Source organism: Eubalaena glacialis, chromosome 2 (genome assembly GCF_028564815.1).
Source record: "Eubalaena glacialis isolate mEubGla1 chromosome 2, mEubGla1.1.hap2.+ XY, whole genome shotgun sequence".
In the NCBI taxonomy this organism is placed as follows: domain Eukaryota; kingdom Metazoa; phylum Chordata; class Mammalia; order Artiodactyla; family Balaenidae; genus Eubalaena; species Eubalaena glacialis.
Genome location: NC_083717.1, coordinates 10,974,603 through 10,999,686, shown reverse-complemented (window position 1 = coordinate 10,999,686; position 25,084 = coordinate 10,974,603). Strand labels below are relative to the sequence as shown.

At 38.0% G+C, this 25,084-nt stretch overlaps 2 protein-coding genes across 2 annotated transcripts in view; one reads left to right on the top strand and one right to left on the bottom strand.

The window, feature by feature from the left end:
* Nucleotides 1–25,084, top strand: part of GPR158 (G protein-coupled receptor 158) — a 331,787-nt gene that overhangs the window by 197,875 nt on the left and 108,828 nt on the right. The window lies entirely within an intron of this gene.
* On the bottom strand, nt 19,645–20,309 carry LOC133085739 (THO complex subunit 7 homolog). Its single transcript, XM_061182932.1, has one exon. The coding sequence runs from the start codon at nt 20,307–20,309 to the stop codon at nt 19,653–19,655; it is 657 nt and encodes a 218-aa protein (XP_061038915.1). The 3' UTR covers nt 19,645–19,652.

Here is a 25,084-nt window from a genome sequence, read left to right as displayed (position 1 = left end):
GATAGTTTTACTGGGACTTAAGTGTTTGGTAGCTGGTCGTCTTAATCTTTAAAATCTTTTGGATATTTTTCGTCTCTACTCTTCCATGTTTAACATTTAGGGAAAGCTTGTCAAACTCATTGCAAAAGCCTGTTGGGATTTTGATTGAGATTGCATTTAATAGTATAAGAGTAATTGTCCAGTCATATAGAAAAATACATTATTAGGTCCTTCTCTAACAGCATTTGCAGTAAATTCCAGGTGAAAATAACTCTGTGGATTTGATGATTATGAAGTTACTGAAAACTTTTACCTGGGCAGTTTCTGAGAAGTCAGATTATAGTGGCCTCAGAGATGGATTGGACATAGAAAAGTAGAGAATATAAATATACAGCATTATTTCAAGAAGCTTGGCTCTAAGGTAAGTAGAAAGATGCTAAGACTAAACGGCCAAAGAGGAGACTCAGGGTTGAGGGAGTTTTATCTCAGAAGATGGGAACATATTTATAAACCACTAGAGAAATGAGAGAAGAGCAGTTTGAAAATACAGAGAAACGTGGAACGGGGTCCCATGAGAACAGAAGGGAAGAGGATCCTGAGTACAGGTGGAGATATTGACTTTGGACAGAAGATCTTAATTGTATCTGAGACTAGAGAAACGGTGATTCTGATGAAGTAGACATCAATAATTTGGGGTTGAGGCAACAAAGTTGAAGAAATTCTAGCTTGAACTTTCTGTCTGAGATTTGGAATAAGGTCATTTACTGAGCGTTCTTGAATAGAGTGGGGTAGAGAGTTGAGAATACTATGCAAGTTTGGCAGTAGCCACTGTAGGGGAAGGATGGGGGACGTTCAAGTGCACATAAAAGGACTGCTGAGAGCCCGGATCAAAGAGGACAGCACAGACATTTCCCTAAAGTTCTTTTGAAAGGAAGAAAAGACAGAAAGTTGAAAAGATGGGAAGTATTAGCATAGGTAGTTACGTTAACTGAATGGTTATCATTCAAGGAACTACAAATATTTTGCACGTCGCGTCTTGCTTCATGTCCATTTGTTTTTTCTTAAGTGGATTTACAAAATGATCACTCTCCAAGTTTCTTAGTACATTTACAGCATTAATATGTGGGACCATTAATTAATTTGAGAGAAATGCCCAGGAGGGAAAGAAATAACAGTAATTAGCATCTTCAGTCACAAATGGAGAAAATAATGCCTAAAGATACTCCTGAGGTCATAACGCAAGCCATTCTTTATCCATAATTAAATGAACAACATCTTCCAAATTCAATGAAAAGGGCATATTTTATTAATAGAAGACTTTAGCGTGAATATTATAGTTGTGTGGCGTCTTGACCCATTTCTGTCTCAAGCTCAGTAGCTAGTTATAGTTGATATATCCCAGTTAGAACTGAAGTCAGGGAGATTTATTTTGTGAGTTTTATTTCCTAATCCAGCAGGGATCAGCATACTATGACCTGCTGACTGTTTGGGGAAAAAACCAGAAGAGGAAGAATGTGTCATGACATGTGGAAATTACATGGAATTCACATTTCAGTGTCCCTAAATTAAGTTTTATTGGAATACAGCCACAGTTGCTTATCTGTATGTTGTTTCTGGCTGATTTCACACTGTAGTGGCAGAAGTGAGTAGTTGTGATGGACATGGAAAGCCTAAAATATTTACTATCTGGCCTTTTACTGAAAAAGTTGGCTGTCACTTAAAATACAGCACCTGCGTGGTCCAGTTTCCATCCCCACTTCTCCCATCTCTCCGTGCCTTGCTTATTGGTGCTATATATTCCAGGGGTGTTTGTCTTTTCATAAGGAACTCTTTTTTTTTTTTTTTTTAATTTATTTATTTATTTATTTTTGGCTGCATTGGGTCTTCGTTGCTGCACGCGGGCTTTCTCTAGTTGCGGCGAGCGGGGGCTACTCTTTGTTGTGGTGCGCGGGCTTCTCACTGCGGTGGCTTCTCTTGTTGCGGAACATGGGCTCTAGGCGCGCGGGCTTCAGTAGTTATGGCATGCGGGTTCTAGAGCACAGGCTCAGTAGTTGTGGTGCACGGGTTTAGTAGGGCTTGAATCCGTGTCCGCTGCATGGGCAGGCAGATTCTTAACCACCGTGCCACCAGAGAAGTCCTCATAAGGAACTCTTAAACACTAAAAAGGCTAGACCCAAATGAATGAATGTACAATGCTGGGATTGCAGGTACAGGTCAGGATGTCTGGATATATTTTGGCTAAAAGGTCACCTTGGCATCCTTTAATTCCACCATACAGTCACTTGTGTCAGCTACAAACATGATTCTAATTGGGAGCATTTGCTAGTTTCTTGACCTGCTGTTCTCTTTGTGATATACCAGGCCCTTCAGATCCTGAACTTAAAATTTCAAAACAACTTTCACAGGCAGAATGGTTGAGCAAGGTGGCGGGACAGCTAGGCCTCAATCTGCCTTTCAAACATAGCTACAAAGAGCCCAAGTCCTTTGCTTGGTTATAGGTTCTGTGGGCCTGAGGAGCGTGGCTTGGCTGCCTTGGATCATAATGTTCAATTTTATTAAAGTTTTTACTTTACCAAAACGAAATTTCATTTGGCCCATGAGCTCTTGGGCCACTGCTAATTCATGTTCAGTTTAGCTTTGTTAGTACATTCGAGGGTGGGTCTTGCTCAGCTGGAGTGCAGTGTGTGTCTCCTGTACGTTTGGAAGCCTCTTAGACTTTTCTGTATCCGTGTTCCTCAGGCTAGAGGTCACGAGCCATCCTTTGAGGGGCCTGCAGAGCTCATTTGCCTCCCCTTCCTCGTATTTATGTCTATAGTACTTTCTGTCATTTGGCTTTCTCTGTCCACCCAGATAGAATCACAGGGCTCTAAGCCACAGGGCAGGCAACCACGACAGGGAGTTTTCTTTCCATTGGAGATTTTTAGAGATGAGCTTCCATGAGACCAAGGTTCTCTCCTGTCTTCCTCTTCCACATCTATAAAGATCATGCTCTTCTTCACACACCTGTAAATATGTAACCTGGCTTCCTTGGGGGCAGAAGGTGAACCTGTTCTTGGTAGGTTTTCCTGTCTGCAATATTGCAAAGCGATGAATTTCTCTGGGACTTCCCTTCAATGCTGGATCTGAACTCTTCCTCCAGATTTTCACTCTTGTCTCTCGGCACAGATCAGAGAAGAGAAACGGACTGAAAGTGAGCTGAGCATGTGCGCCTCGGCCACCATCTTCAGGCTGGGCCTAGCTCTGCGTAACCCTGAGAGACAGGGTTAGGCTGTCTTAAGAAAAGACACTCTTGGCTGTGCCTTGAACTGGGTTCCTTTGCCATAACCAGTAAGAGAGAAAGCAGAGCCTCTCATACAACAGCTTCATTAATTGACTTGCTAGTTGATGTTTGTAGAAGAAAAGCATGGGTTTCCATTTTCCCGTTTAATTATCCATAATAGCACCCTCCCAACCGTGCCTAGGAAATGCATCTGACAGGGAGACATTGGTTTCATTTGGAAGAAAGCTGAGTTGACATGAGAAAAAGTTTAAGTTGAGGAGAAGTAGGATTCTCATCGACCCTTTTTCTCTTCCTTCTCTTGCTTTGCAAAGTCTGTGAGACTTAAATTATCTTTATAATGCTATAATTAGCAAAGTGACAATTTCTTATTTATCACAGATCCTAGAAATATGCAGAATTTTTGAGAAATTGTAATGTCTTTAAAGCTTGTTTGCCGATTCTAATGACTTGCCAGTTTATTTTATTATTTCTCCATAAAATATTACTAAATTTAAATATAATGCTGTTTTATAATACTACTGAGGGCTCTTAAGGATATATGTTATTTTCTGTTTCAGAATGTAATATTCAGATAGGATCATTTTTGACATTTCAGTAATGCAGTCAATTTTCAGCTCTAGGATACAAATTTAAAATAGATTATAGGTAGGACTCCTAGTCTCATTTCTAAAACATTTGGCCTCATTTTTCTTGTGAAAACTAGGAAGGATAGGGAAGAAAGGTGAATAATAATAGCAGAGAAGCTTAAAACAAATAAAAAAGGCCATAAATTTTATTGGGCTATGGCAGTAGAAATTTAATTCATAATTATTATAGGAGCTCTTACCATCCATACTTACTGTTTACTCAACTTTCGTCTTTGAGCTTCTGCACTCTTCTATTTCTAGAACTTTTTCTTCTTACTCAACTCTACCCCCTCCACTTAGCGCACACAGACGCTTCACTGAAGCCGTGGTTCTGCTGCTCTGCCCTGGCTACTTGCTTCTATTTAAAGGTGTCTCTATACCTGATTCAGTTCGTGGTTAGAAAAGCATGTGCTGGCGATGCCCGGATAACCAGTTTTCCTGCTTCTGCCTCTTGTGACTTGGAGTTTGCCCTTTCTGCTTTGGAATTCATTCCACAATTCTCCTCCTCATGACTGCTAGGCCCTGGCTAGCCTATTTAGACACTATTATTAGATACTGACTGCTGGTGGGTGACTACTTTTTCCAAAGAAGTCTCGTGTGCTTGGCTTGGGTGGGTGTCACTTAAATCTATTAGGCTATCAGTTTCAGAATCCCCTGTGCAGCCTTTTAAAATTTGGATGAACATACCCCTTCTCAAATCTTAGGAATAAGTTCTTAGAATGGGGTCTCTATGCACGTATAATTTTTTAAATTGTCATAGGTATTTCTAAGGTACCTCTAGGGTTGAGAACCATGGACTTAAAACCTTGAAAATCATCCTTCATGCCCTGTTCTATGGCTGGAGGTAAACCCTAAAAACACTTCTCATCTGGGGGAGACATGAGACTTTTCTTTATTAATCTTGTGCTCTCACAATCACACAGACAACATAACCTTTACAAACCATAGTTAATCTGTCTTTTTGGCTTTCATGGACCAGGGAGAAATAAAACCAAGGGGAGATGTATTCTGGAGGGCAGTGACTTTCAGAGACAATGGAGCATGGTGGAGAGAGACAGGGCCATTTGAACTGTTCTAGATTCACTTGGAAATGAAATTCCTGAGCTGTTTACCCCAGACCATGAAATAGCCAAAAGGAAAATTTATTTTTAAATGTCTGTGAATGTAGAGAGGGCACAAATGTGAAAGCTGATTCTAAGAGAAATCAAATATGGAGGAAAGCCGTTGATTAATCTGCTCTGGTTGTTAGCAGCATGAAGGGACTAAGAGAGACCATAAATGCTATACAAACTACAAAGGAGGTTGAGGGGTTTTTTTTGTTTTTTCCTTTGACACAAATAAGCAAACAGAGAAATGCTTGCCTGAAAGTAAATGAGCAGTTGGGCACAACAACAAATGAACCAACAATGCAGAAGGCAAACACTAGTGGCTCACCAGTGAGATAAATATGGGCAATAAGCTGAAAGACATGACTGCTTGAGGCAGATGTGACAGAAACAGACAGCAGATGAGAATCACGTATAAATAACAGAGGCAGCTGGAGTTCACAATCCCCTGTCTTCCCTGTTATTAGTTCACCCTCTCTTTCCCTATTATCTCTTCCTAAACGACCTCACACATTTCCTCTGCACTCCGGACCCAGAGTCCCAGCTCCCTGACTGGTATTCCTGCTTGTGTCTCTATACATCAGTATGTTTAAAACCAGCTCCGGCTCTTCCTCTGCCAAACCTAATCCACTCCCTCTCCTGCCACCACCATCCATCAAAGATAGAGGCTGTGTTAGATCCACAGCATCATCCTTGACACTTCACTCTCCCTCACCCTCCAGAGCCAGCCCATCACAAATTCCTGTCAAGCTGCACCTCACATGGACTCTCTTGTCTCCGTCTCTGCTGCCACCATCCTGGTCCAAGATACTATCATCTCTTCCCCGGATGGTTATACTGTCCTCCTGCACACATCCAACTTCTCCTTCAAGATCTTCTCTACCCTGCAGTCAGAGAGATCTTTTCTAAATTCAGTTTAATCTTTGTATAACCAGTCTCTTTCCTTAGAAACCCTTCGATGGCCTTTTACTGCTGTAGGGTAGAGAACAAAATCATAAGTACTGGCATGATTGGCATTGGCTGTCTTTACAACTTCAACATTTACTTCTCTCTCCTTCTTTTGGCACTTCAGCCAAACCCTTCTGTCACGTGATGAGACACGCACCTCAGGGACTTAGCACCTGTGGGTCCTCTACTTGGAACACTATCACTTTTCTCCCTCCATCACCACCCACCTACTCAGCTCCTTTTTCTCCTCCCAGGCTTTCAGATCTCAAGCATCCATCACTCTCAAGAAAGCATCTCCCAAGCTGTCACTCTTGGTCAGATTTCTTTTCTATATCCTTTTGCAGTTCTGAGTAGTCTTCATGTGGAACAGTGTTTCCCAGCCTTGGTGCTATTCACATTCTGGACTAGAGAATTCTGTTTTGTGGGGAGCTGTTGTGTGCATTGTAAGTAGCATTCCTGACCTCTACCCCTGGATGCAACTTGTAACAATTAAAAACATCTCCAGACATTGTCAGATACCTCCTGAGGAGCAAAGTTACCCCCTGTGAGAACCACAGCTTTAGAGCAACTACCTCTACTTCAGTCTGTGATGTACTGAATATGTTTTTCCTAAAAAAAAATTGAATACTCCATGACAGCATGAACTCTGTGTGTGTGTGTGTGTGTTTTGAATGAAAGAATGGAAAAAAACCCCAAAACACCATAGGGGAATAATGTCACTATGTGATTTTAATCTCCAAAGTTCATTCTTTCTTTCTTGTCTAGAAGGAAATTTGAGAACTACATCCATAATATTATTGAATTTCAAATCAGCATAATCTTGAGGTAGAGTTCACTAGAGAACATTAGTCACGGGGTACATGCTTCTGGTTCACTGCTGGAAACCTCCAGATCATTAGGCTTCTTGAGGAGAGGCTCAACTTCTCTATATCTAAACAAGCATTCTAAAAATTATACACCTTCTTCAGGTAGCTATGTGGCAACTTGGTATTATTAACTGTTTGGTGGAAAACTATACAATAGAGCTAGAATTTAAGCTTGAAATGGAGTACAAAGCCTTTCTTTCTAGAGGAATGTACATAGAGGAATGTACTCTATACCTTCTGTGATATTTTCTAGCAGCTTCAGGTAGCTGATGAAAAAGGTAGATATAAACAGTAATAATAAGCGGAAAAGTAAATAAGAGTGGGAATACAGAGGGAGTAACACTTGATTCTAAATGGAAAGAAACATTGGGAATGTCTTTCTAGAAGAGGCGATATTTGAACTGCTTTGAAAGATGAGTAGGAATTTTCTAGGTAAAAGGACAAAACCTGCAAAGTTCTTGGGATTAAAAAGAGCACAGGGGCTTCCCTGATGGCGCAGTGGTTGAGAATCTGCCTGCTAATGCAGGGGACACGGGTTCGAGCCCTGGTCTGGGAGGATCCCACATGCCGCGGAGCAACTAGGCCCGTGAGCCACAACTACTGAGCCTGCGCGTCTGGAGCCTGTGCTCCGCAACAAGAGAGGCCGCGATAGTGAGAGGCCCGCGCACCGCGATGAAGAGTGGCCCCTGCTTGCCACAACTAGAGAAAGCCCTCACACAGAAACGCAGACCCAACACAGCCAAAAATAAATAAATAAATAAATTAAAAAAAAAATCCTCAATGTCTGATCATTGTTTAAAAAAAAAAAAAAAACAAAACACAGTGGAACACAGCATGTGGTCTCTAGAATGTTTGAGATGAAGCTGGAAAGGTTGGAAGAGGCTAGAACATGAAGAGCTTTAAATGCTGAGATAAGGAATTTGGATTTATTTATAGCAAACTATCCCAAGGATTTAAGAAAGGAAATGGTATGGTTGCATTCGTATTTTATTAGAAATCTCTGGCTGAATGTGGAAGATAACCTAGAATGTATGAGACTGCGAGTTTAGAGACCAGTCAGGGATCTGTTATACTAGTTTCCAGGAGAAATGAAGACAAACATGACTTAGGACAGTGACAGTAGGGGTGGGAGAAAGGGAATGATTTCCAAGCACAATGAGGAAGTAGAAATGAAATGGTAGAGAGACCTTCAAGATGGCAGAGGAATAAGACGTGGAGATCACCTTCCTCCCCACAAATACATCAGAAATACATCTACATGTGGAACAACTCCTACAGATCACCTACTGAACGCTGGCAGAAGACCTCAGACTTCCCAAAAGGCAAGAAACTCCCCACGTACCTGGGTAGGGCAAAAGAAAAAAGAAAAAACAGAGACAAAAGAATAGGGATGGGTGGGAGCTGGGAGCGGAGGCTCGGGCTTCGGAGGTCAGATCCCAGGGAGAGGACGGGGGTTGGCTGCGTGAACACAGCCTGAAGGGGCTAGTGCGCCACGGCTAGCCGGGAGGGAGTCCGGGAAAAGGTCTGGACCTGCCAAAGAGGCAAGAGACCATTGTTTCAGGGTGCGCGAGGAGAGGGGATTCAGAGCACCGCCTAAACGAGCTCCAGAGATGGCGCGAGCTGCGGCTATCAGCGTGGACCCCAGAGACGGGCATGAGACGCTAAGGCTGCTGCTGCAGCCACCAAGAAGCCTGTGTGCAAGCACAGGTCACTATCCACACCTCCCCTCCCGGGAGCCTGTGCAGCCCGCCACTGCTAGGGTCCCATGATCCAGGGACAACTTCCCCGGGAGAACACACAGCGCATTCCGTACCCCTCCCTCCCCCGAGCCTGAGTGAGCCAGAGACCCCTAATCAGCTGCTCCTTTAACCCTGTCCTGTCTGGATGGGGAACAGATGCCCTCAGGGGACCTACACGCAGAGGCGGGTCCAAATCCAAAGCTGAACCCCAGGAGCTGTGCGAACAAAGAGGAGAAAAGGAAATCTCTCCCAGCAGCCTCAGGAGCAGCAGATTAAATCTCCACAATCAACTTGATGTGCCCTGCATCTCTGGAATACCTGAATAGACAACGAATCATCCTAAAATTGAGGCGGTGGACATTGGGAGTAACTGTAGACTTGGGGTTTGCTTTCTGCATCTAATTTGTTTCTGGTTTTATGTTTATCTTAGCTTAGTATTTAGAGTTAATTATCATTAATAGATTTGTTTATTGATTTGGTTGCTCTCTTCCTTTTTTTTTTGTATATAGATATATATATTTTTTTCCTTTTCCTCTTTTCGTGACTGTGTATGTGTATGCTTCTTTGTGTGATTCTGTCTGTATGGCTTTGCTTTTACCATTTGTCCTAGCGTTCTGTCTGTCCCTTTTTTTTTCTTTTATTTTTTATTTTTTTTAACATCTTTATTGGAGTATAATTGCTTTACAATGGTGTTAGTTTATGCTTTATAACAAAGTGAATCAGTTATACATATACATATGTCCCCATATCTCTTCCCTCTTGCATCTCCCTCCCTCGCACCCTGCATATCCCACCCCTCTAGGTGGTCACAAAGCACCGAGCTGATCTCCCTGTGCTATGCACCTGCTTCCCACTAGCTATCTATTTTACGTTTGGTAGTGTATATATGTCCATGCCACTGTCTCACTTTGTCCCAGCTTACCCTTCCCCCTCTCTGTATCCTCAAGTCCATTCTCTAGTAGGTCTGCATCTTTATTCCTGTCTTGCCCCTAGGTTCTTCTGATCATATTTTTTTCTTTTTCTTTTAGATTCCATATATATGTCAGCATACGGTATTTGTTTTTCTCTTTCTGACTTACTTCAGTCTGTATGACAGTCTCTAGGTCCATCCACCTCACTACAAATAACTCAGTTTCGTTCCTTTTTATGGCTGAGTAATATTCCATTGTATATATGTGCCACATCTTCTTTATCCATTCATCTGTTGATGGACACTTAGGTGGCTTCCATGTCCTGGCTATTGTAAAAAGAGCTGCAGTGAACATTGTGGTACATGACTCTTTTTGAATTATGGTTTTCTCAGGGTATATGCCCAGTAGTGGGATTGCTGGGTCGTATGGTAGTTCTATTTTTAGTTTTTTAAGGAACCTCCATACTGTTCTCCATAGTGGCTGTATCAATTTACATTCCCACCAACAGTGCAAGAGGGTTCCCTTTTCTCCACACCCTCTCCAGCATTTATTGTTTGTAGATTTCTTGATGATGGCCATTCTGACCGGTGTGAGATGATATCTCATTGTAGTTTTGATTTGCATTTCTCTAATGATTAATGATGTTGAGCATTCTTTCATGTGTTTGTTGGCAATCTGTATATCTTCTTTGGAGAAATGTCTATTTAGGTCTTCTGCCCATTTTTGGATTGGGTTGTTTGTTTTTTTGATATTGAGCTGCATGAGTTCCTTGTATGTTTTGGAGATGAATCCTTTGTCAGTTGCTTCATTTGCAAATATTTTCTCCCATTCTGAAGGTTGTCTTTTCATCTTGTTTATGGTTTCCTTTGCTGTGCAAAAGCTTTTAAGTTTCATTAGGTCCCATTTGTTTATTTTTGTTTTTATTTCCATTACTCTAGGAGGTGGGTCAAAAAGGATCTTGCTGTGATTTATGTCATAGAGTGTTCTGCCTATATTTTCCTCTAAGAGTTTGATGGTGTCTGGCCTTACATTTAGGTCTTTAATCCATTTTGAGTTTATTTTTGAGTATGGTGTTAGGGAGTGTTCTAATTTCATTCTTTTACATGTAGCTGTCCAGTTTTCCCAGCACCACTTATTGAAGAGGCTGTCTTTTCTCCACTGTATATTCTTGCCTCCTTTATCAAAGATAAGGTGACCATATGTGTGTGAATTTATCTCTGGGCTTTCTATCCTGTTCCATTGATCTATATTTCTGTTTTTCTGCTAGTACCATACTGTCTTGATTACTGTAGCTTTGTAGTATTGTCTGAAGTCAGGGAGCCTGATTCCTCCAGCTCCGTTTTTCTTTCTCAAGATTGCTTTGGCTATTCGGGGTCTTCTGTGTTTCCATACAAATTGTGAAATTTTTTGTTCTAGTTCTGTGAAAAATGCCAGTGGTAGTTTGATAGGGATTGCATTGAATCTGTGGATTGCTTTGGGTAGTAGAGTCATTTTCACAATGTTGATTCTTCCAATCCAAGAACATGGTATATCTCTCCATCTATTTGTATCATCTTTAATTTCTTTCATCAGTGTCTTATAATTTTCTGCATACAGGTCTTTTGTCTCCTTAGGTAGGTTTATTCCTAGATATTTTATTCTTTTGGTTGCAGTGGTAAATGGGAGTGTTTTCTTAATTTCCCTTTCAGATTTTTCATCATTAGTGTATAGGAGTGTAAGAGATTTCTGTGCATTAATTTTGTATCCTGCTACTTTACAAAATTCATTGATTAGCTCTAGTAGTTTTCTGGTAGCATCTTTAGGATTCTCTATGTATAGTATCATGTCATCTGCGAACAGTGACAGCTTTACTTCTTCTTTTCCGATTTGGATTCCTTTTATTTCTTTTTCTTCTCTGATTGCTGTGGCTAAAACTTCCAAAGCTGTATTGAATAATAGTGGTGAGAGTGGGCAACCTTGTCTTGTTTCTGATCTTAGTGGAAATGGTTTCAGTTTTTCACCATTGAGGACAATGTTGGCTGTGGGTTTGTCATATATGGCCTTTATTATGTTGAGGAAAGTTCCCTCTATGCCCACTTTCTGGAGGATTTTTATCATAAATGGGTGTTGAATTTTATCGAAAGCTTTCTCTGCATCTATTGAGATGATCATATGGTTTTTCTCCTTCAATTTGTTAATATGGTGTATCATGTTGATTGATTTGCATATATTGAAGAATCCTTGCATTCCTGGAATAAACCCCACTTGATCATAGTGTATGATCCTTTTAATGTGCTGTGGATTCTGTTTGCTAGTATTTTGTTGAGGAGTTTTGCATCTATGTTCATCAGTGATATTGGCCTGTAGTTTTCTTTCTTTGTGACATCTTTGTCTGGTTTTGGTATCAGAGTGATGGTGGTCTCATAGAATGAGTTTGGGAGTGTTCCTCCCTCTGGTATATTTTGGAAGAGTTTGAGAAGGATAGGTGTTAGCTCTTCTCTAAATGTTTGATAGAATTCGCCTGTGAAGCCATCTGGTCCTGGGCTTTTGTTTGTTGGAAGATTTTTAATCAGTTTCAATTACATTACTTGTGATTGGTCTGTTCATATTTTCTGTTTCTTCCTGGTTCAGTCTTGGAAGGTTGTGCATTTCTAAGAATTTGTCCATTTCTTCCAGGTTGTCCATTTTATTGGCATATAGTTGCTTGTAGTAATCTCTCATGATCCTTTGTATTTCTGCAGTGTCAGTGGTTACTTCTCCTTTTTCATTTCTAATTCTGTTGATTTGAGTCTTCTCCTTTTTTTTCTTGATAAGTCTGGCTAATGGTTTATCAATTTTGTTTATCTTCTCGAAGAACCAGCTTTTAGTTTTATTGATCTTTGCTATCGTTTCCTTCATTTCTTTTTATTTATTTCTGATCTGATCTTTATAATTTCTTTCCTTCTGCTAACTTTGGGGTTTTTTTGTTCTTCTTTCTCTAATTGCTTTAGGTGTAAGGTTAGGTTGTTTATTTGAGATGTTTCTTGTTTCTTAAGGTAGGCTTGTATAGCTATAAACTTCCCTCTTAGCACTGCTTTTGCTGCATCCCATAGGTTTTGGGTCGTTGTGTTTTCATTGTCATCTGTTTCTAGGTATTTTTTGATTTCCTCTTTGATTTCTTCAGTGATCTCTTGGTTATTAAGTAGTGTGTTATTTAGCCTCCATGTGTTTGTATTTCTTACAGATTTTTTCCTGTAATTGATATCTAGTCTCATAGCGTTGTGGTCAGAAAAGATACTTGATACGATTTCAATTTTCTTAAATTTACCAAGGCTTGATTTGTGACCCAAGATATGATCTATCCTGGAGAATGTTCCATGAGCACTTGAAAAGAATGTGTATTCTGTTGTTTTTGGATGGAATGTCCTATAAATATCAATTAAGTCCATCTTGTTTAATGTATCATTTAAAGCTTGTGTTTCCTTATTTATTTTCATTTTGGATGATCTGTCCATTGGTGAAAGTGGGGTGGTAAAGTCCCCTACTATGATTGTGTTACTGTCGATTTCCCCTTTTATGGCTGTTAGTATTTGCCTTATGTATTGAGGTGATCCTATGTTGGGTGCATAAATATTTCCAATTGTTATATCTTCTTCTTGGATTGATCCCTTGATCATTATGTAGTGTCCTTCTTTGTCTCTTGCAATAGTCTTTGTTTTAAAGTCTATTTTGTCTGATGTGAGAATTGCTACTCCAACTTTCTTTTGATTTCCATTTGCATGGAATATCGTTTTCCATCCCCTCACTTTCAGTCTGTATGTGTCCCTAGGTCTGAAGTGGGTTTCTTGTAGACAGCATATATACGGGTCTTGTTTTTGTATCCATTCAGCCAATCTATGTCTTTTGGTTGGAGCATTTAATCCATTTACATTTAAGGTAATTATCGATATGTATGTTCCTATTACCATTTTCTTAATTGTTTTGGGTTTATTACTGTAGGTCTTTTCCTTCTCTTGTGTTTTCTGCCTAGAGAAGTTCCTTTAGCATTTGTTGTAAAGCTGGTTTGGTGGTGCTGAATTCTCTTAGCTTTTGCTGGTCTGTAAAGCTTTTAATTTCTCCGTCAAATCTGAATGAGATCCTTGCTGGGTAGAGTAATCTTGGTTGTTGGTTTTTCTCTTTCATCACTTTAAATATGTTCTGCCACTCCCTTCTGGCTTGCAGAGTTTCTGCTGAAAGATCAGCTATTAACATTATGGGGATTCCCTTATGTGTTACTTGTTGTTTTTCCCTTGCTGCTTTTAATATTTGTTCTTTGTATTTAATTTTTGATAGTTTGATTAATATGTGTCTTGGCGTGTTTCTCCTTGGATTTATCCTGTATGGGACTCTCTGCGCTTCTTGGATTTGATTAACTATAGAAAAACTATATGATCATCTCAATAGATGCAGAAAAAGCTTTCGACAAAATTCAACACAAATTTATGATAAAAACCCTCTAGAAAGTAGGCATAGCGGGAACTTACCTCAACATAATAAAGGCCATATATGACATACCCACAGACAACATCGTTCTCAATGGTGAAAAACTGAAACCATTTCCTCTAAGATCAGGAACACGCCAAGGTTGTCCACTCTCACCACTACTATTCAACATAGTTTTGGAAGTTTTAGCCACAGCAATCAGAGAAGAAAAAGAAATAAAAGGAATCCAAATCGGAAAAGAAGTAAAGCTGTCACTGTTTGCAGATGACATGATACTATACATAGAGAATCCTAAAGATGCCACCAGAAAACTGCTAGAGCTAATCAATGAATTTGGTAAAGTAGCAGGATACAACATTAATGCACAGAAATCTCTTGCATTCCTATACAGTAATGATGAAAAATCTGAAAGAGAAATTAAGAAAACACTCCCATTTACCATTGCAACAAAAAGAATAAAATACCTAGGAATAAACCTACCTAAGGAGACAAAAGACCTGAATGCAGAAAAGTATAAGACTCTGATGAAAGAAATTAAAGATGATACAAACAGATGGAGAGATATACCATGTTCTTGGCTTGGAAGAATCAACATCATGAAAATGAATATATTACCCAAAGCAATCTACAGATTCAATGCAATCCCTGTCAAACTACCAATAGCATTTTTTACCAACTAGAACAAAAAATTTCACAATTTGTATGGAAACACAAAAGACCCCGAATAGCCAAAGCAATCTTGAGAAAGAAAAACAGAGCTAGAGGAATCAGGCTCCCGCACTTGAGACTATACTACAAAGCTACAGTAATCAAGACAGTATGGTACTGACACAAAAACAGTAATATAGATCAATGGAACAGGATAGAAAGCCCAGAGATAAACCCATGCCCATATGGTCACCTTATTTTTGATAAAGAGACAAGAATATACAGTGGAGAAAAGACAGCCTCTTCAATAAGTGGTGCTGGGAAAACTGGACAACTGCATATAAAAGAATGAAATTAGAACACTCCCTAACATCATACACAAAAATAAACTCAAAACGGATTAAAGACCTAAATGTAAGGCCAGACACTATAATACTCTTAGATGAAAACATAGGCAGAACACTCTATGACATAAATCACGGCAAAATCCTTTTTGACCCACCTCCTAGAGAAATGGAAATAAAAACAAAAATAAACAAATGGGACCTAGTGAAACTTAAACGCTTTAGCACAGCAAAGGAAACCATAAACGAGATGAAAAGACAACACTGAGAATGGGAGAAAATATTTGCAAGTGAAGCAACTGACAAAGGATTAATCTCCAAAATTTACAAACAGTTCATGCAGTTCTATATCAAAAAAACAAATAACCCAATCCAAAAATGTGCAGAAAACCTAAATAGACATTTCTGCAAAGAATATATATACAGATTGCCAACAAATGCATGAAAGGATGCTCAACATCTCTAATCATTAGAGAAATGCAAATCAAAACTATAATGAGGTATCACCTCACACAGGTCAGAATGGCCATCTTCAAAAAATCTACAAACAGTAAATGCTGGAGAGGGTGTGGAGAAAAGGGAACCCTCTTGCACTGCTGGTGGCAATGTAAATTGATACAGCCACTATGGAAAACAGTATGGAGGTTCCTTAAACAACTAAAAATAGAACTACCATATGACCCAGCAATCCCACTACTGGGCATATACCCAGAGAAAACCATAATTCAAAAAGAGTCATGTACCACAATGTTCATTGCAGCACTATTTACAATAGCCAGGACATGGAAGCAACCTAAGTGTCCATTGACACTTAGGAAATCATCTCAGTGTTTTGTGACCACCTAGATGGGTGGGATAGGGAGGGTGGGAGGAAGACACAAGAGGGAGGAGGTATGGGGATATATGTATATGTATAGCTGATTCACTTTGTTATAAAGCAGAAACTAACACACCATTATAAAGCAATTTTACTTCAGTTAAGATGTTAAAAAAAAAAAGAAGTGAAATGGTATTGGCAGTGGTGAAAGAGAGAAAGAAGAGTCTAAGATGACTCTCAAGATTCTAATGTGATTTTCCCCGTGCTTTTTGAAGCCATTAACAAAGAGAGGGCATTTTGAAGGAATAGGTTTGGATGGACAAAGGTGAGTTTGGTTTTGGACATGCTGAGATTGAGTCATCCATGAACCCTAGTTGGAGGAGCCTGGAGTGGTGCTCAGAAGATAGGTCAGCGCTAGAGATAGATTTGAGTTACCACGATGGGGTATTCACTGATGCTGTGGGAATGAAATAGGTATTCCAGAGAAAGGATGTGAAGAAGAGGGGCAGACTTACTGTGTACCACTGAGGAAGAGTTTAGATAAGAAAACTCTTGTTCTAAGTCTTTATCCAAAACTTGAATCACCTGAGGGATTTATATTTTAAGATTCAGGAAGGGAAAGTAATCGAATTATTTTCATGTCCATTTGCTCTGATTTATTTATTCTGCTGGTATCAGGAGAACTAATGTTGAAATGCCTTAAAATAAGTTCTGTCTATTTACAGCTCTCTGTGAATCTGGAAGTCACAAAATCTTTGTAAATTTTCCAAGTCTTTGAGAACAGCCTTCACTATATGTGCTTTCAGGCCACAGGCATATGGTGAGAGTGTGCTTGCCTTCCAAAAGCAGACATTGAGAAACAGGAGAGTTTGGATATAGTTTAGACAGTTTTTGAACTGATTTAACGGTAATGGGTCAACTCTGTTAATGACTATATTTTATTTTCTTGAGAGCATACATTGTGGATGTTCTCTTGGATTTCCATATATATATCTATTTCAGAATTTTTAATATTTTATCTGGCATGTAGTTCATTCGTATTAATGACTAGACGTGAGTATGGTCATTTTAATGATATAAACCAAAAACACTGTGTGTAGTTCTCTTGGATTTCCATATATATATCTATTTCAGAATTTTTAATATTTTATCTGGCATGTAGTTCATTCGTATTAATGACTAGACGTGAGTATGGTCATTTTAATGATATAAACCAAAAACACTGTGTGTAATTCTCTTGTAATTGACGAGCTCCAGTTCTAGCCTATTTTTTAATTGAAATACATTTGACATATAACATTGTATAAATTTAAGGTGTACATGTTTTTTGATACATTTGTATATTGTAGTATGATTGCTATTGTAGTGATAATTAGCACCTCTATCACATTACATGAATTGTCTTTTTTTAGTGGTTACAATCATTAAGTTCTAGTCTCTTAGCAAGTTTGATGGTTGTAATACAATGTTGTTATCGATATTCTAGCCTATTTTCTTCTTATATTGGGTTACTATAAAAATGTGTCTGCCAAAACCACTTGTAAACAAGTAGGTAATATGAACAGATTCTCATGTAAATTGATCTGAATGTTTACCAGCAAATAGATACATTTTGTTCCTATAAGACAAATAAGCAACTTTTTTGTATTTGTAGTGATATTTTAAGTTGGTAGATAAAATAGGGATGATAATATAACAAAATCTTCTGTCAGTTTTAATAATAGCAAATGGGGTTTTTGTTGCTCCGTTTGTTTTTATGGTGCCCTTTTAGAAAAAGGCATTTTTTGAGGCCAGAAAAAAAGTGATTTTTGAAAGGCCATACAAAATGTTATTTCAAATTTAAACATAATTGAAATATATTAGCAAAAACTTACTCATATCAGAATTGAATTCAGGAACTTATTGAATGACAAAATTGTTTATACCTAAGAAGAACAGAATCAGAACTTAGCAGTAGATTTCTAGACACTATTTTCAAAATAATTTTTTGTGTGCACTGAGAAATGAGCAGGCATATATGCTTTATATAGTTATGGTACATTTTCCTGTAAATAGTGTATTCTTTTTTTTTTTTTTTTTTTTTTTAATGTTACTTTCCTCTTTTTTTTTTTTTTTTAAACATCTTTATTGAAGTATAATTGCTTTACAATGGTGTGTATTCTTGAAGAATTGAATTTAACTTGAATTTTTAATAGATTTTATTGAATACAATAAATAATAGAATATTATTTATTATAATAATGATAGAATAAATAGAATAAACTAATAATAATAAAGTTTACCCAAAGACACAGAGCCAGTAAACAAAACTCAGATCATAAAGACTTCAGAGCTTACCTATTTTTTAAATTTTTATTTTATATTGGAATATAGTTGATATACAATGTTGTGTTAGTTTCAGATGTACAGCAATGTGATATAGTTATACATATATCTATTCTTTTTCAGATTCTTTTCCAATATAGGTTATTACAGAGTATTGCGTATAGTTCCCTGTGCTATTCAGTAGGTCCTTGTTGATTATCTATTTTATATATAGTAGTGTGTATGTTAATCCCAACCTCCTAATTTATCCCTCCCCCTGTCTTTCCCCTGTGGTAACCATAAGTTTGTTTTCTATGTTGTGAGTCTGTTTCTGTTTTGTAAATAAGTTCATTTGTATCATTTTTTAGATTCCACATATAAGTGATATGGCATTTGTCTTTCTCTGTCTGACTTAACTTCACTTAGTATGATAATCTCTAGGTCCATCCATGTTGCTGCAAATGGCATCATTTCATTCTTTTTTTATGGCTGAGTAATATTCCATTGCATATATGTACCACTTCTCCTTAACAGCTTACATATTTAATTACCACCCTATGTGTGATATTCCTGTTTCTTGGAGTGTGGGTAGAGAACTCTGAGCTTCCTGTCAATTTCTTGCTCCCTTTCTTGTAGGGCTCTCTTCCATCTTTGCAAAGTGATCAGATAGAAGTAAATGAATGGGAAGTATGGAAATGTCATTGGCTTAAATGTAAATTAATAGAATATACAAATTGAAGGTACAAATGGTAGAAGTACCAGAAAATTATATACTATTGCTTTCTTTGTGAGTTTACCCTTTGTGTGATAGGTCTTGCAAATTGGTGGCACCAATTTCATGAGATTTGAGGGGTAATAAAAGGTCTGTTGATTTTTATCTTTATCCACCTTAGTGCGAGTTTCAAATCCTTTGTTATTTATTTATTTTTATGAAGGTACAATTTACATAGAGTGAAATGCATTAATATTAATTGTACAGTGCAGTGTGTTTGACAAATGCATACACCCATGTAATCTATGCCTTTATCAAGATGTAGAAGTTTCCATTCTCCCCAGAGAGTTCTCTCTTGCCCTTTCCCAGTCAATCCCCACACCTCCCTCTCAGATTTCTATCACTGTAGATTAGTTTTGTCTGTTCTAGAACTCCATATAAATGGGATCATGCAATGTGTTCTCTTTTGTATCTGGCTTCTTTAATATATACTGTATAATCTTTGAGATTCATATTGGCTGTGTGAATCAACACTTTTCCCCTTCTATTTCTGAGTGGTATTTCATTGTAAGAATATTATTATAATTTGTTTATTCATTTTCCTGTTGGATGGATATTTGTGTTGTTCTCCGTTTTGATTATTATAAATCAAGTTGCTGTGAACATTCCTTTTTGTTTTTTGACTTGAAAGCATTTTATTAAACATTTTTGGATGTTGCTTCCTACTTTTAAGTATAAAAAAGGCATTTCAATAAAAACAAATACATAATGAAGTCATCTTCCTTTATGTGAAGAAATATGAATGAACTGTGCATTAATATTTAAAGGCAAAGTAGTTCATTGCTAAAACTTTAAATATCTCAAGAGCACAACAAACTCTGAACACACTAAGATCATGTTGCTACTTCAGTGTTCTTGGGAATGGTGAGTGATTAGTTGGTCTGTGGTTTAGGATTGGTTTCCATGCTTGTTTCTTGAGCTTCTTCTACCTCTGAGAGCTTTTCATCATTTTCCAGTGTTTGTTGAAGTTCATGGATGGTGCTAAGAAGAACGTGAAACTGTTTCCTTCTCAATTCCAGCTTATCTTCAATACTTCCTTTAATATGTGAAAGATGCTCTAATTCCTTTCCCAGAGCCTGTAGTTCCTTTAATGTCTCACACCTGTCTGGACGACACAGAATCACTTTTGCCAATGCATCATATTCTTGGCTATCTTTTCGTATTCGTTTTGCTTGAAGAATTTGCTTTTTGCACTCAGCGATTTTTTCATGTGCTCCAGCAATGCTACCTTCTATTTCTTTGTAAATTTTTTCATAATTTTCCATTTCTCTGAGGTTCATATCGTATACCAGCAAACTTTTGCCCATTGAAAATTCACATTGGGACAGTGTGCTCAGCATACGTTGGTACTGGCTGTATCCCTCTTCCTGGGATCCAGAGTTGTACCATTTAATGAAACTTTTCGCTAGCAGATTAATTTTCCCATCATCTCCAGTGCCATCTCCATCAATGAGGAGACGCTTCCGTATGACTTCGTTATCAGTCACAGCTCCCACGGCGTGCGTGGTGGCGGCGGCCGCTGTGAACATTCTTATACAAGTTTTTTTTTGCCATCAAATGTTTTTCTTTTACCTACAAATAGAATTGCTTGGTCACAGGGCAGATGTATTTTTAACTTTCATAAGATGCTGCCGGACCATTTTCCAAAGTGGTTGTACAGTTTGAAATTCCCATTTTATATTCCCATTAGCAATGTATGGAAATTCCCCTTGCTCTAAATCCGCTCCACATTTGGTATTGTCAGTCTCTTTAATTTTAACAGTTTTAGAAGGTATCTTTTTATAACTTTAATCTTCTCAGTCTTTCTGTGAGATTAGAGTTTTAAACTGTTCTGTACTGTAAAAGCAATATATTTTACAGAGTTGGAAAAGACTGAAAATTTTAAGTAATAATGTAAAAATTACCTATAAGTCCGTAATTTAGTTTTCTAAAACATTTAGTATAAAATTATTTTCATATATATAAATTATAATCTTATACTCTTTTGTCATTAAATATGCCCCCAAACCTTGAATTTTATGGCATAATATTATTACACTATAGAGTGTATTATAATTCATTTTACCATTTGTCAACTTTTTGGGATGTGGATTGCCCCTAATTTTGTCCCGATATAAATAATACTGCGTGTGAAACATTCTTTTTCTTTTTTTTTTTTGTTTTTACATTTTTTAAAACATCTTTATTGGAGTATACTTGCTTTACAATGTTGTGTTAGTTTCTGCTGTATAACAAAGTGAATCAGCTATATGTATACATATAACCCCATATCCCCTCCCTCTTGAGTCTACCTCCCACCCTCCCTATCCCACCTCTATAGGTGGTTACAAAACACCGAGCTGATCTCCCTGTGCTGTGTAGCTGCTTCCCACTAGCTATCTATTTTACATTTGGTAGTGTATGTATGTCAGTGCTACTCTTCACTTCGTCTCAGTTTACCCTTCCGCCTCCCCGTGTCCTCAAGGCCATTCTCTATGTCTGCATCTTTATTCCTGTCCTGCCCCTAGGTTCATCAGAACCTTTTTTTTTTTTTTTTAGATTCCATATATATGTGTTAGCATATGTTATTTGTTCTTCTCTTTCTGACTTACTTCACTCTGTATGATAGACTCTACTTCCATCCACCTCACTACAAATAACTCAGTTTCATTTCTTTTTATGGCTAATATTCCATTGTATATATGTGCCACATCTTTATCCATTCATCTGTCAATAGACACTTAGGTTGCTTCCATGTCCTGGCTATTGTAAATAGTGCTGCAATGAACATTGTGGTACATGACTCTTTTTGAATTATGGTTTTCTCAGGGTATATGCCCAGTAATGGGATTGCTGGGTCATATGGTAGTTCTGTTTTTAGTTTTTTAAGGAACCTCCATACTGTTCTCCATAGTGGCTGTATCAATTTACATTCCCACCAACAGTGCAGGAGGGTTCCCTTTTCTCCACACCCTCTCCAGCATTTATTGTTTGTAGATTTTTTGATGATGGCCATTCTGACCGGTGTGAGCTGATACCTCATTGTAGTTTTGATTTGTATTTCTCTAATGATTGGTGATGTTGAGCAGCTTTTCATGTGCTTCTTGGCCATCTGTATGTCTTCTTTGGAGAAATGTCTATTTAGGTCGTCTGCCCATTTTTGGATTTGAAACATTCTTATAACTAAATCTTGTGTGTGATTCAGATTACTTCCCTGGGGCAACTTCCTGCCAGATCACAGTGTTGTCTCATTGTCTCATTTCCAGTCTTTATAGCTCATTGTATTTAACAGAAATTCCAGAATAATGTAAAATCCCACGGTTGCTATCAGGTGTCCTTATCGTTTGCCTGCTTAAGAAGAATTCCTTCCTCACCACTAAGACTTGGCAGCTTATTTATGGTAGATGTTCTTTCTGTTAGGAAGTGATGCTCGTGAATGTTGCTTTCCACATTAATTTCAGTTGTGATAAATGTTCCACTCATGGAGGCACTCTGTGCGATGAGCATAGAACGTGGAAACTTACCCAGTTTGGATAGTTCTGTGAAACTCCTGTGTCTACCACCTGGTGTGTTACAGTGAAGGCACTTAAAAAACCCTATATTGTGTGAAAAGTCAGTGAAAGTAAGACCTGAGGAATGAGTTGATGTGAGCCAACTGAGGGTTAGGGAGGACGGTGGAAACAGGCAAGGGTGAGGGAACAGGATGCACTCTGACAGCGCTAAGGTGGGGAGCAGCTGCATCTTAGAGCTGAAAAGTGGCCGGGTTGGCTGAAGCATAGTGAGCGCAGGGGACAGGGGTGCTGGACGGGGCTGAAGGGGAAGCAGGGCCACGAGCTCCAGGCCTCTCACCTGGTTCAGGATTTTGACTGTTACAGCTTGCAAGAATGTGATAACAATGACTGATATTAAATGTCATTTTTTTCACTTTTTCATGCTTTTTCACCTTAAATTTCACCCTGGCAGATACTGGCATTGTGAATTTTTTTTTTTTACATGATAAATTTTTGTTTATTCCCTTTTTCTCTGGACTTTTTCCATTTTTTTCTTCCTCTCTATCTTCACTATCTTGCTTTCTTCCCTCATAAATATAAATGCTTACTATATGCCAGACCCTGGAGATGATTTTTGAATACCTCTCCTTTTGAAGCTTGTGGTTAAGTCTCTTGTAGACAGACTCTAATTTGGTTGTGTTTCATCATTTTTTACCTATTCTGAGTATCTGCCTATCTCCCTCCATTCATCCCTTCTCTTCTTTCTTCTTCCCTTCCTTTTTTGGCATTTAGGATTTTTAGTTGGTTATTACTTAAATAATAAATGAATACATTGTTGTACAAAATTAACACATAAAGAAAAATATAAAAGCAGTAATGAAAGGTATGTTTCCTCTCACTTCTACTTCTCTTCCCAGAAAATATGTACCGTCCATCAAGGGTTTGATCCATGCATGTACACTCATACCATGCCTTTCACTACCATAGGTTTTTTATTTAAAAATTATTTCGAAAAAATCTCTGGAACTCTTTCTCTGCCTGTATGTATGTATCTTTCTCATTTTTTAAATAGCTGCATAATAGCATGGCATATGGATGAACCATAATTTGTATATTGTCTGTTAATGATGGATATTCCAATTGTTCCAACTTTTTCACTAGGTATTATACCAATAGTTCTTTGGTAAACATTCTTGTGCATATATTTTTGTGCAAACATGCAAGTAATCCTTAAGGATAAACCCCCTAGGTGTGGAGTTGTGGGTATAATCAAGTATAGATACTTAAAATTTTGATAGATACTTCAAAACTGCTTAATCAAAGGCTTCATCAATTTATATTTATATCAGCATGAAAGTGCCCATTTTCTAGCATTCTAACCAGTAATTGATATTATCAATGTTTTTAACTTTTTGAATCTAATGGATTAAAAATGATATATTTTAAATTTACATTTCCCAGTTACTTGTGAGAGTGAGTACTTTTTTCTCATTTTTATTTCAATTTGTATTTCTGCTTTGAATTTCCTGTTCACAGCAGGACTGATTTTCCATTTCACATGTGTCTTTATATTTCAGTGGAGGTTAGTAAAGGTTGCTTCAGGAGCTGCTATCCAATGCTATTTTAAATGACAGCTTTAAAAGTTGGATTTTGAAAGTGATAGGGGCAAGGTTGAGTGATAACCATTATGTAATGTCAGTTCTGTCGATTTCCCTGGGCAAGTTTTTTAGCCTCTTTAAACCTCAGCCTCCTCATTTATAAAGTGGGGATAATAATAGTACCTACTGTTTGTCATGAGGGTTAAATGTTTTTGTGAGGATTAATTAATATAAAGTGCCTAGGATAATGGCTGGCACAAAAATTCAACTGTCTTCATTTGTTACATAATGTTGTCACTGTTGTTACTTATTACCACTTTTATTATCAACATTTTGTTAAAGTCAGAGGTGTCTTTGGGAAAAATGCCACTGAATGAGCAACTTAGCAATACTAGGTATAATTTCAGGTCTCTGTTTTACCCAGTACAGTGGTTCTGGATTTACTCCCTTTCCCGAGTTGGCTTTTTCATTCCCAGCATTTGTGCATTTATACTTCCTTCATGGTCTTAAAGATGTGTTCAAAAAAGGAACAAAGAGAAAACCATAGTAAGTGGAGTATATTCATGGGGGCGGAAGGAAGCTGCTCTTCTGGACCTTGAAATCATACCTACACAGCATGTTGTGAAACCTGTCACATGACGAAAGCTGGATTTCAGAGGCACCTTCCTTATTATACAAACTTCTGCTTCAAAGACAGAAGGAATAAAGGGAAGCAAACCTACTCGCTTAGCTTGCCCTCAACAAAGGCTTAGGGGATTTTCTGAGGCACAGATGTGTGTAGTTATGGTTAGATAGACTGACTCTTAATGGAATTTAAATGCGCAACTGGGAAGAAAAGACTTTTTTGAAATATGAGTTTCTTCTTTAAAAAATCTTCAACAGAAGATGAGGATGATGGGGTCCCTCTTATTCCTAAAAGGAACCTCTGCATTCCAGTTTCTGATTGAATGTAGATACCTTGGTTTGCTTCCATATAGGAACAATCTCTGAGGAAACGGTCATAGACAGTGAGGTTTGGGGGCACCAGGAGGCCCACTGTGCTGATAGCCTTGCTCCTAACTTTCAGAGTTCAAGGTCTTTGCCTTTAGGTTTTAAGTGTTGGCCATCTACTTTGTCTTCCAAGTCCTACCTGGAGGAGCAACCGTTAAACTACTATTAATCACTAACACCCTAATTGGCATTTATTATATCCCTTTTATTTAAAGAAGGTGGGTAAGATTAAGGCATGGAAGAAAT

Excerpts from the sequence above, each read along its gene's own strand:
- LOC133085739 (XM_061182932.1), bottom strand. The coding sequence starts at position 20,309 with ATGTTCACAGCGGCCGCCGCCACCACGCACGCCGTGGGAGCTGTGACT.